This window comes from Symphalangus syndactylus, chromosome 12, assembly GCF_028878055.3.
Source record: "Symphalangus syndactylus isolate Jambi chromosome 12, NHGRI_mSymSyn1-v2.1_pri, whole genome shotgun sequence".
NCBI lineage: Eukaryota > Metazoa > Chordata > Mammalia > Primates > Hylobatidae > Symphalangus > Symphalangus syndactylus.
This window is the reverse complement of record NC_072441.2, coordinates 48,479,143-48,492,135: the sequence shown is the minus strand read 5'-3', so window position 1 is coordinate 48,492,135 and position 12,993 is coordinate 48,479,143. Positions and strand designations below refer to the sequence as shown.

Below are 12,993 nucleotides of genomic sequence, written 5' to 3'. Positions count from 1 at the left end.
ATGAGGAAGAATAGGGTTTATTAGGTCTTTAAAAAAAAAAAATGCCACTAACTTTTCTCTAGTGGTCTCGTCTTCTATTCTGCAAATGGCTCTTAGAAGGAAATGTTTTCTAGGTACAAATACCTACATGGGTATCTATCTCACAATGGCCTGGAGTTCTGTTCCCTCCTCATTCCTTAATGAGTGCTTGTCCTGCTGTGCCCTTGCATTGTTTAATTTGTTGCTCCTTTTTACGAAACTCTGAAAAACAAAAAAACAAGTTAGAATAGTATTATGTGTCTGCACTGTTGATAATGTAAGGGCCGAGGGAAAACTTCTTTGCCCTCTGACGGTTTGCTGAAGAATTAACTTACAAAAGGCAGATTAACAGGAGGAATGGCATATAAATTAGAAAGCACAGGGGAGAATCACAGTGATTGTCTAAATGGGGTACAGATAGTTCTGTTTTGGGGAAAGGGAGATGGGGAAGTGTGGATGATTTTATGGGGGTGGTAAATTACTTTTAGGGGAGTTTAATGAGCTTGAAGAACACTTAATGGCCAGGAACAAAGTCTGTTGGGCCCGCAGAGCAGACAGTGGTTTGTGACAAAAGTCTGTCCAGGTGTGTTGACCGAATTTAGTCTTTGTTTCTGCTATATAAGTCCAGTTCATGGAAAACTCAGGAAAGGGGCCAGAGGTGGTTTTTTTCTTTGGTGGGTCTGGACTTCAGGCAGATAAGGGGATTTCATTCAGATGATGGCGTCATCCTGTGCTTTGGGAGAAGGTCAGAGAGACCTTGAGGCTTCTTCAGTTCAGCATGTCAAAGTGCCGTATTCTGGAGTATCAATTTCTGAGTCCCAGTGATAGCCATTTACAAGTTCTTGGCCTTAAATTTCAGATAACTGGATCCTTAAGAAAGTTTTTCCTGTTGAAACAACTATTTTAAGGGGTAAATTTCAAGGTGGATTTTTTTTGGGGGGGGGTGGGTGGAGATAGAGTCACCCTCTGTCGCCCAGGCTGGAGTGCAATGGCGCCATCTCAGCTTACTGCAACCTCCACCTCCCGGGTTCAAGTGATTCTCCTGTCTCAGCCTCCCAAGCAGCTGAGATTACAGGCACCTTCCACTGCGCCTGGCTAATTTTTGTATTTTTAGTAGAGATAGGGTTTCACCATGTTGGGCAGGCTGGTCTCGAATTCCTGACCTCACGTGATCCACCTGCCTCGGCTTCCCAAAGTGCTGGGATTGCAGGCATGAGCCACAGTGCCCAGACTTCAAGGTGGATTTTTAACTGGAAAAGTAAATCGGGATGGAGACCTGGCTAGCTACATACCACCATCATAAGCACTTTCCTTAGAGTACACACAAATAAGTCAATAAACAAGTAAAAAGTAAAAATTGTATTTTGGCTGAGTGCGGTGGCTCACAACTGTAATCCCAGCACTTTGGGAGGCCGAGGCAGATGGATCATCTGAGGTCAGGAGTTCAAAACCAGCCTGACCAACATGGTGAAACCCTGTCTCTTATAAAAATACAAAATTAGGTGTGGTGGTGCACCCCTGTAATCCCAGCTACTTGGGAGGCTGAGGCAGGAGAATTGCTTGAACCTAGGAGGTGGAGGTTGCAGTAAGCCGAGATTGCACCATTGCACTCAAGCCTGGGCAATAAGAGCAAAACTCTGTCTCAAAAAAAAAGTAAAATTTGTAGTTTATGTTTTATATAGAGAAGGACGAGGATACATTAAACTGTAGAAGTGCAAACTTAAAAAATTGAGTGCCTGCTGAACTAAAGAGTGCATTAAATGCTCTGTTTAAAGCTAAAAGGGCTTTAACACCTAATTTTTATGGCAACAGAATAAAAGAAAAGTATGAAAATATAACTCAGACAAGGAAAAGAGATGAGACATCATTCAGCTGTTAAAATATCCCTGTCTACCCAGGATAAGGCAAATAAGCAACAACTGTGTTGCAAAGGCTGTTGCAAACAGCTGCTTGCTATTTCCAGATATAAGCAGTATGGGCGCTCCGCTGAGGGTGTGGCTTTTCTCACACTGGTGTTAATAAAGGGCCTGAGAATTGCAGATCTGTCAATACTGGCACAGAAGAGCACACAATGTGCTCTCCCTAATATAGTGGGTATGAACATCATGCTTGGAGATGCAAAAATGCTTTAGAAAAAGATCAACTGTTAAACTTCTAGACCACCCAAAAGGCCAGATCATGCCATGAGCACCAAAAGGACCTGAACTACTGTGTTCAGGACATCTTCTGCCCAGGGTAAGAAGTGCTGCTGCTACTTAGGAATCCATCTGATCAGCATTCTTGTTCAGCTTCACTTCTCCAGGGGGAAGGTTCTCAGAAAGGGAGGTGGGTTCAGCCTTGGAGAGTTCAGCCCAAATCCAACTTTCAGGCCCTGGGGTAGTAGAAGCCTCAGAGCCCTCTAGAAGAGAGAGGCTGGGTATGAGCCTCTTTTGTGTGTGCGGCTTTACAAAACTTTCGAGATTGCAAGCATGGAGATTGCAACTGGAAAGGAAATGTTTGCTTACCAGAAATTCTTGATCCATAAAGTAGGGCTTTTCTGACGATCCATCATTTGTTTCCAGATCAACAGCAAAACACAGGAAAAGTGCATCCAGCACAGTTTCAAACACAGATAAAAAACTATGGGCTACTAAGTAGGCAAAAAAAGCCACCAATAACAGAGGGACTGCCCACACCTGGAATGCCCGATCATAGTTAAAAGCCATGAGTCCTCCAAAAACAGTGAAACACACCACTAACACCTGTGCAAAAGAAGAGTTTGTTGAAAATCTTTATGAATCAGTTGCTTAGATGGTTTTGTCAGTTACAAGTAATGGTTTAATATATGTTCATGTGTGCAACGTGTGTGTGCACTATTGTAAAGAATGCTTGTCAGAAATTTTGGCAGAATGAAAGAGGAAAAAATGAAAAGCTGTATCAAAAGGAAACCCAGCTAATGGTAAGTAGGAAGGTTATATGTAATTTTATCTGTGCCTAGCTTTTGTATTTATATAAATGTAATAGTATCTCACAAACTTTTCTGCTTTTTCACTTAACACCAAAATAAGCCTATCCACTTTAAAACTTTTTTAGAAACCATCCCTCTTTCTTTTGAGACAGAGTCTCGTTCTGTTGCCCAGGCAACAAGAATTGCTTGAGCCCAGGAGGCAGAGGTTGCAGTAAGCCAAGATGGCACCACTGCACTCCAGCCTGGGCAACAGTGTGAGACTGTCTCAGAATAAGCAAACAAAACCCTTATGCTTTACTTATCATTTCCACATGTTTGTAGTGGATCTCGGCTCACTGCAACCTCCGCCTCCCAGGTTCAAGTGATTCTCCTGCCTCAGCCTCCTGAGTAGCTGGGATTACAGGCGCCTGCCACCACATCCGGCTAATTTTTGTATTTTTAGTAGAGATGGGGTTTTCCCATGTTGGCCAGGCTGATCTCAAGCTCCTGACCTCAAGTGATCTGCCTGCCTCGGTATCCCAAAATACTGGGATTACACGTGTGAGCCACCGTGCCCAGTCCAGGTTTCAATACTCTTTCCATATATTCTTAATGAGAAACCCACAAACGTTCATTTTCTGAGATTAGTAGCATTTTCATTTTAGATCTGAAAAAGAGGGAATCAGAATGGTAGAACCGATCACAGGTAAGAGAGTAAGACTAGGATTAAAATTCTGGCTCTACCTATTGTAGTACCCTGGAAAGGTTATTAAACCTTCATTTTCTCTTCTGCAAAATAGGGATACCTCATGGGACTGAGGATTAAATGAGATAATGAAGCACAGCACCCACTATAGAATAAGTACTCAAGAAATACAGTTCCCTTTCAAACCAATTGTTGTATGGCTTAATTTTCAGAATCCCAAGCTCCTTTATTTACTCACGATATCTCACCTTTCCCAGAAAAATTATGAAGTCTCCAAAGCAGTTAATAGATGTAAAGTGACTTGACTTCTTGGACAAGATTTTGAATGCATCTTTTGCTGATGTACAGAAATCTGTCCCATTAATAGCAGTTGTAGTGTATGCATTCTGAAACAGAAGAGAATTGTTTAAAAGATAATTCTTATAATAATTGTTTTTAAGGCAATATATTAATACAGAGTGTTTGCAAACTAGAGTTACAATAAACCTACTCTCTCTACCCATAACAAACACCATTTTCAAAGTCCTTTCCAGTCTGATTATATCCATATATATTTTCATATAGTTGCAGCAAATAGAAAAGATAAATAGGTACTTATGGTTAGTATCAATGTCCCACTACAAACATGTGGAAATGATAAGTAAAGCATAAGGGTTTTGTTTGCTTATTCTGAGACAGTCTCACACTGTTGCCCAGGCTGGAGTGCAGTGGTGCCATCTTGGCTTACTGCAACCTCTGCCTCCTGGGCTCAAGCAATTCTTGTACCTCGGCCTCCTGAGTAGCTGGGATTACAGGCGAGAGCCACCATGCCTGGCAATAAGTTATTTTTTAATGCACAACAGAATTTGAGGGCAGGAAAGGAAGTTTAGGTACCAGAAAGCAAGCAGGATCTAACGGTTTGTGAGAGCTGAACCCAAAGGTGCAACAGGCATGCAATTAGGCCCTTGCTAGGGAAGTGAGCTCCATCAACAAATTCAGGATTCATACTAAATTCAGCCTCAGTCAGCCATTCCAGGAAGATGGTACAGAAATGCACTATGTGCCTGGGACTGTTAAAATTACTAGGGTTTTGCAAAGGCAAAGCAACATCGCCACCTCCCAGGCCAGGGAATAGAGGAGTCCTACAGATAACAACCCTTGGAGAAGACGAGGAGCTTACAGGAAAATTTTATACAGGACCCATGGAAATGAACATCACAACAAACAGAATCTACCCTGAGAACAACCTGCGAAAAAAGTATTTAGGGAGGTATGTTTAAGGTACTAAGAAAATAGTGAAACAGTGACCATAAGGAATAAACAGAAAAGTATGAAAAATGAAGAGGCAGAGTAGAAAACAAACTGAATAGAAATTCTAGAAATAGGCCAGGCGCTGTGGTTCATGCCTGTAATCCCAACATTTTAGGAGGCTGAGGCGGGAGCATCACCTGAGGTCAAAAGTTCAAGACCAGCCTGAGCAACATGGAGTAATCCCGTCTCTACTAAAAATACAAAATTAGCCAGGCATGGTGGTGCATGCCTGTAATCCCAGCTACTCGGGAGGCTGAGGCAGGAGAATTGCTTGAACCCGGGAGGCGGAGTTTGCGGTGAGCCAAGATCGTGCCATTGCACTCCAGCCTGGGCAACAAGAGCGAAACTCCATCTCAAAAAAAAAAGCTAGAAATAAAAAATATACAGTGTAACTGTTATGGTGTCATGATTATATATCTGGCTTTTTTCTTTGTATAATAAGCATTTCTATGTTACTACATGGCTTTTATAATTTTAATTTTTAACGCGTATTCTGGGATGTACATATGTGCATGTGTACGTGCATGTGTGTAGCTGGGACATGTTGACTGTTTCAAATGTTTTGCTGTTATAAACAACTATGCAGTGAACTCTTGATTTCCTGATTTTAGATAATTTCTTAAGCATAAATTCTCAGAAACAAGATTACTATATCAAAGACTACAAATGTGTGTGTGTGTGTGTGTGTGTGTGTGATTCTGTTCACATGAGATGATTTCTCAGGTCATTTTTTCCAAAATACCTTCCCCTTATTATTACATTTCAAGACCATTTATGTCTCTTGAAATCTTTAAAAATGCTACTTGCACTGCAGATTACAACAAGAATTTATAACTTTCCTGGGAAAATACATGAGAATACTACCTGCTTGCGCTGTTGTCATTCCTTTTGGTTTGGATAAAGGATGAAAATTTTTTATTTCACGATATACAAATTAACCCTTTTGTACACCCCTTCAAACACATCGTAAGGAAATCAGTGTGGAGTCTACTGCAGTAATCAGCCTCCTATGGTGCAGGTCCTAACAGAGTAAGTGGAAGAGATGAAGACCACTAACAAGCATAGGGTTAAGGGAGCAGAATTAACTGACCCAATTTACCAAACTCCCTCTTCAAGGCCAGCAAGAGAAGAATGTTTGGTTCTTAAAGACAAAAGGCTGGGCCAGGCACGGTGGCTCATGCCTGTAATCCCAGCACTTTGGGAGGCCGGGGGTGGGGAGAGATCACGAGGTCAGGAGTTCAAGACCAGCCTGACCAACATGGTGAAACCCTGTCTTTACTAAAAATAATATATATATATATGCCAGTCGTGGTGGCACATGCCTATGATCCCAGCTACTGGGAAGGCTGAGGCAGGAGAAACGCTTGAACCCAGGAAGCAGAGGTTGCAGTGAGCCAAGATCGCACCACTGCACTCCAGCCTGGGTGACAGAGTGAGACTCCGTCTCAAAAAAAAAAAAAAAAAAAAAAAAAAAAGACAAAAGGCTGGAAACCATATCCCTGATAGGGCACCATGCTTGCCTTAGAGATTTTCAGTCAGACATCAGATGAATTTCCTGCAAAAAAAAAAAAAAAAAAAGTTCCACAAGGAACTTTTGGTTTTGGACTTACACAGAACATGCGTGAAATTTGCTTAAGGCTACAGTAACCAAAACAGCATGGTACTGGTACCACGACAGAGACATAGATCAATGGAACAGAACAGAGCCCTCAGAAATGATACCGCATATCTACAACTATCTGATCTTTGACAAACCTGACAAAAACAAGAAATGGGGAAAGGATTCCCTATTTAATAAATGGTGCTGGGAAAACTGGCTAGCCATATGTAGAAAGCTGAAACTGGATCCCTTCCTTACACTTTATACAAAAATTAATTCAAGATGGATTAAAGACTTAAATGTTAGACCTAAAACCATTAAAATCCTACAAGAAAACCTAGGCAATACCATTCAGGACATAGGCGTGGGCAAGGACTTCATGTCTAAAACACCAAAAGCAATGGTAACAGAAGCCAAAATTGACAAATGGGATCTAATTAAACTAAAGAGCTTCTGCACAGCAAAAGAAGCTACCATTAGAGTGAACAGGCAACCTACAGAATGGGAGGAAATTTTTGCAACCTACTCATCTGAAAAAGGGCTAATATCCAGAATCTACAATGAACTCAAACAAATTTACAAGAAAAAAACAAACAACCCCATCAAAAAGTGGGCAAAGGACATGAACAGACACTTCTCAAAAGAAGACCAAAAAACACATGAAGAAATGCTCATCATCACTGGCCATCAGAGAAATGTAAATCAAAACCACAGTGAGATACCATCTCACACCAGTTAGAATGGCCATCATTAAAAAATCAGGAAACAACAGGTGCTGGAGAGGATGTGGAGAAATAGGAACACTTTTACACTGTTGGTGGGACTGTAAACTAGTTCAACCATTGTGGAAGTCAGTGTGGCGATTCCTCAGGGATCTCGAACTAGAAATACCATTTGACCCAGCCATCCCATTACTGGGTATATACCCAAAGGACTATAAATCATGCTGCTATAAAGACACATGCACACGTATGTTTATTGCGGCACTATTCACAATAGCAAAGAGTTGGAACCAACCCAAATGTCCAACAACGATAGACTGGATTAAGAAGAAAATGTGGCACATATACACCATGGAATACTATGCAGCCATAAAAAATGATGAGTTCATGTCCTTTGTAGGGACATGGATGAAACTGGAAACCATCATTCTCAGTAAACTATCGCAAGGACAAAAAACCAAACACCGCATGTTCTCACTCATAGGTGGGAATTGAACAATGAGAACTCGTGGACACAGGAAGGGGAACATCACACTCCGGGGACTGTTGTGGGGTGGGGGAGGGGGGAGGGACAGCATTAGGAGATATACCTAATGCTAAATGACGAGTTAGTGGGTGCAGGAAATCAGCATGGCACATGGATACATATGTAACAAACCTGCACATTGTGTACATGTACCCTAAAACCTAAAGTATAATAATTAAAAAAAAAAAAACAAAAAAAACACAAAAGAATGTATACACTGGTACTAGAAAAAAAAAAGAAAAAAGAAAATCTCAAACCAGCTGTTGCTGGAAAGCTGCTCCAGTTTGGGGGCCTGAGTCTTGTGCAGGGATGTGGAAACTCATTTACTCATATTATTTAACTAGGCATCTTCAATCATCTTGGGTTTTCAAAGCCCTGATGACCAATCTATTCATTCATCCTCAAAGCACATCTGTAGGATGGGTGGGTGAAGAATGGCATAATTGTTCTTTTATAGACTGGAAACCCAAGATCAAGGGCATTTCCCCCAAGTCCCCTGGTGAATCCATGAGACAGAGACTGTTTTATTTTTATTTTTTTAATTCTAACCTTCTGGACATTACACTATCAATTTTCATTAGGAAAAATTGCTATTTAAAAGCATAGTGGTTACGGTAAGCACAGGCTCTGTAGCCAGACTGTCTCTGTGCTCAAATCCCAGTTCTACCACTGACTAGCTGTTGGTCTTGGGCAAATGATCTAACCTCTCTAAGACCTCAATTTCCTCATCTATAAAAGAACTTACAGCGCCTACCGCAAAGGGATGTTGGGAGGATTAAAGAACATACTCCCTGTAAAGCACACAGAAAATGTGTAATAAAGAGTGGTTATTATCATCCAGACATCACCAAAGATGTTCTCATTTACAACTGAGAACACAGAGGCAACTCTTTAAGCACCTGAGGAGGTGTGGCAGGGGCCTGTGGTTGCTTTCCCTGTAGGCTTTAATCCCTCACACCCACAGGGATCCAGGAAAGGGCTTTTTAGACCACATGCCAGCCCTCAGCATCGTCTCACTTTGTTACAGCAGCTCCACCATTGCTGCTCGGCCTCTGTCTCTGCCTCCTGTCTTCATTCAGGCTGTCTCCAGCCCACCACCCCATCACTTCCCCACTCTAAACTTCCTAAAGTGCTTCTTGCTTCCCATGGGGAAGCACTGTTTTTGTGGGGACTTCTTTTTCTACAGACCACTGCCTCATATTTAATTTAGCACCATCTCTCATAAGCAGTAAAAACAGATTTCGCTCTTTAGCTAAAATGATTAAAATTTAAAAAGGTATTATACATTCTCATGCATGTGTTGACTCCAAAGAGTTTGGGGGCTCATAAGCATTTATCTTTTCTTATGTATCAGGCCCACTGAAAGAGGGCATTAAAACCACTCTAATAGAGAAATTATATATGCCTCCCTGCAGGCACCATACCACTAGCATTTTACCAGATTCAACCCTGAGTGCAACAGAGAGATCTAGAATTAACATCTGAATGAATAGGGGGAGGAGGGAGGAATCACTCAAGACACAGGATACGGATTAAACATTTCTGCAGCTTCAGCATTAGCTAATTTATACTTATTCTGAGTAGAAACTGCTTGTCAGGCAGCTGGAAGATGGATTGCACTAACATTTTCATCGTAAGTCCTTGTTCTGAGCATTTGTATTTGCCTGGGATGACAGAACTCAGGATTAACGTGCCAAGGTAATCTGCAGACTCTAACAATATGTGGAAATGATTGGCCATAATAAGGATTAGGAAACACGTTTTATTGGTTGTGGAAGTTAAGAGATCCTAAAGGCTAACCTTTAAACAAGCAAGCAGGAGGTAGTGGCATTCGGCTTTTGATTTATTCCCAAAATTCAGTGTGCATACTTTAGCGTCACAAAACAGGTGGGTGAATAGTTCTGTCTTGAAATTGAAGCTATAAACACACAAGATAGATACGAGGAAGGATTCCCAAGTTGGCATTGGTAGTATCTCAATATTACGTCCCAATTCTCATTCCCCTGCTTGGGATTCAGGACTCCCTCCGGGTACAGGTGGATTAGTTTTCAGATTTTAATGGACTGGTCACCTGGGACTGTCCCGAGTGGCTGAGAAGCACTGGGGGAAGAACACAATGAGGACGCCCTGCGTGGGTGTGAGGACTTCAAAACAATGAAATACATAGCACAAGTGCACATGTGAGAGCCACAAAGAGCAGAACCACAAGCTGGAGGGAGAGGGGAAGAGAGGGCCCAGCAGGAGGGATCAGGGAAGGCTTCATGGAAGTGGCATGTGAGCTGGCCCCAGTGTTGCCTGTCTCCAGCAGGGCAGGAGGCGGCAGCAAGAGCCAGCAACGTGAGCCACAGACGTGAGCGTACCAGCAGGCTACTGGAGGGCCCTAGCAGAGGAGAAATGGGAAACAGGTCTGGAAGAGTCAGGAGTCAGCCCTCGGTGGGTGGGGCTGATGCAGGGGCAGGGCAGTGAAAGGAAGTTTCAGGAGGACTCATGATTTTCAGCCTGTGCCTCTGGAAGCTCTCCCAGGCTGCCCTGGGGAAGTTCAGGTCAGATCTCCCTCATCACCATCTTCTGCTGAGCCACGAAGCTCTGCACCTTCCAAGGCTCATTCCTATTCAAGCCTAGGAGACTCCCCAAGCACCTCTATAATGCCTATGGGGCTCTGCTGGAGTTGGGTGGAAATGCTGTGGTGGCCATGCAGCCATTGAGCACACCAACCCGCCAGCAGTCATAAGCCAGGGGCTAGGCGCAAAGACCATGAGTTCTTCTCGGGAGAAAATAGGAGTATTAGGAATAGTAACTCCTCCAGGCATTCTGGCTCCCCTCCACCCCCAACTCAGTGGATGCCTTAGTGATATATCCCAAATGCCTTGGCACAGACCTAACGGTAGCTACAACTTTCTAATTTCCATCTGTGGCCTTTTTCTTTTCCAGTCAGTGGGCAGCTGTGCAACTTCTGTGTGTAAATGAATAATAACGCTACTAATAAATAACGATGGCATTAATCTTGCAGGTACTATGTGCCAGGCTCTATGCTACCTCTCCCCGAACACATTCACTCATTTAGTCCTCTTAACTCCAACCCAATGAGGTAGTTAAGGAAACTAAAGCACAGAGAGGTAAAGTAGTGTGCCCCCGGTCCCACGCGTGTCATAGATGTTGCGTCCATCTATGGACGCAAGTATAGATGTTGCTGTACTTTGTGCTTTTTCTCCTGGAAAGTTCAAAATAACAAAGTGGTGTTCTCATGAGATGCACCATTGAAAACAGCTGAGGATGTGGCAGGATGGCTTAGTGGAAAGAGGCTGGATTCCAGTCATGTTGCCTCCAAAGACTTGCGGAATGGCTTCCACCAAATCACGTCACTTCTCAAGGGCCCTCGCTTTGCTGCTTGGAAAAGACATCCACCAACTCCAATGTTCCATGATGCTTTATGTTTGTGCTTCGTGGCCAGCCACCCTCAGATCATCATCTCATTAGATCTCATCTGTTTTCACCACAACTCAGTGAAATAATCACCATGGGTGGTATTATTCCCTGCCGCCTTTTTTTTTTTGAGAGGGAGTCTCACGCTGTCGCTCAGGCTGAAGTGCAATCGTGTGATTGTACTCCTGTGTTCAAGTGATTCTCCTGCCTCAGCCTCCTGAGTAATTGGGACGTGCCCACCACCATGCCTGGCTAAATTTTGTATTTTTAGTAGACAGGGTTTCACCATGTTGGCCAGGCTGGTCTCAAACTCCTGACCTCATGTGATCTGCCTGCCTTGGGCTCCCAAAGTGTTGGGATTATAGGCGTGAGCCACTGCGCCTGGCTGGTATTTTTCTCATTTTATAGAAAATTCTAATTATTGAAGAAAATGAGATTTAAGTGTCCTTTTAGGTAAGAGAAAATCTAGATTACTTCTTTAAGTTACTGTGAGAGCTATCCAAGAATGTTAACTGCAGCTTTAACATAGAAAAAGCGTTTTTTTTTTACTCCTGAAATTAAATGCTTAGCCAGCACAGCTCAGCCTTTTGTCCATCATGCTGAGTCTGTCCTCTCACTGAACTGAACTGCTTTCTTCTTTTGGTGGCAGAACTGTGAACCTGGGTTTCTGCCGACTCTTCAAAAAGGTAAACAGAGTTTCCCTCCGTAGTGGAGGGAAGGTATTTGCCAAAAACCATGCCATGAATAGCCAGCTTTATTTCTGGAACGCCTTCCTCACAGAGTTCCGATATTTATTCTCAAAGCAAGAACTACTAAAACAAACTTGAGAAACTGAACAGTGAATAAATAACACTGGCATTCATACTTTCCTCAGAACTGAAAAAAAATACAGTGAAATCCGAGTCCAGATACATCCCCATACATCCAGGGGCCTTCCTTGGACCTACAGTAAAACTGGCAGGAACCATCCCAGACCAGTTTCATCTTGAGCCCTGTTTTTATCACAAACACATGTGGAGTGAGGCAGTGCACAGCCTCTGGGCCTTCCAGGGCCCTGCATTCACCGTTCAGATCCCTTCAGGAATGCACTGGTCACCAGGATGCAAACAAACATCCAATGAGATGGTGAGGAGGGAAGCCAGCCAGTCCCCTGGGGCTGCAGCCAGGTGGGAGGTGGGGTGGAAGAAGGAAGGACGAATATGAGAGCTGCCTATGAAGCCACGAACAGGGTCGTGCTGTTTTGTTTGCTCTTTTAAAACTTTTCTTTTTGCTTAATTTTTAGAATGGCTTTCTTATTTCCATGTTTATCATAAAAAAAAATCAAACAACACAGAGACAAAGAAGGAAGAAAGTCACTGTGATCCCGCCCCTTAGAAATAACCACTGCTAACATCGCTTGGCCCTCACCCCAGCACCCCTCTGTGAATATACACAGAGGAAGAAAGGCAGGCCGGATACACAGAGCATGCGCTACAGTAATGAACTCATACTGTCTGTGGTATTTTAAAAAAAAGGACAAATGTTCATTTGACTTCAACAAAAGAAAATGCAACTAAACTGACACTGAAGGGATACCCAAATTTCAGACAAATTGCACCTTCACACACAAGACGCAGGTTTTAAAAAAAGTTTTCTGAAACATTAGGAAGTTAGAGTACTTATTGTTTTTTTAACATAGGGTTTTAAGTTTAGGCAGTGTAGATAAGAAAGATGAGTCCTCTCACGCCTTCTCCTGCATCCTGATTTTAGTGAGTTTCATTATTCTGACTGTGTCAGGGTTTT

The 12,993-nt window shown here is 42.7% G+C and overlaps 1 protein-coding gene across 6 annotated transcripts in view; it reads right to left on the bottom strand.

The window, feature by feature from the left end:
• Positions 1-12,993, bottom strand: part of SLC44A3 (solute carrier family 44 member 3) — a 75,991-nt gene continuing 62,998 nt past the window's right edge. For all 6 annotated transcript variants that reach the window (XM_063625556.1, XM_063625557.1, XM_063625558.1 and 3 more), the window contains 3 exons: positions 3,899-4,036; positions 2,523-2,759; positions 1-240 (listed from right to left, as the gene is read on the bottom strand). In XM_063625556.1, the coding sequence (XP_063481626.1) occupies positions 136-240; positions 2,523-2,759; positions 3,899-4,036 (480 nt within the window). In that variant the 3' untranslated portion in view covers positions 1-135. The remainder of the gene's footprint in view (positions 241-2,522; positions 2,760-3,898; positions 4,037-12,993) is intronic.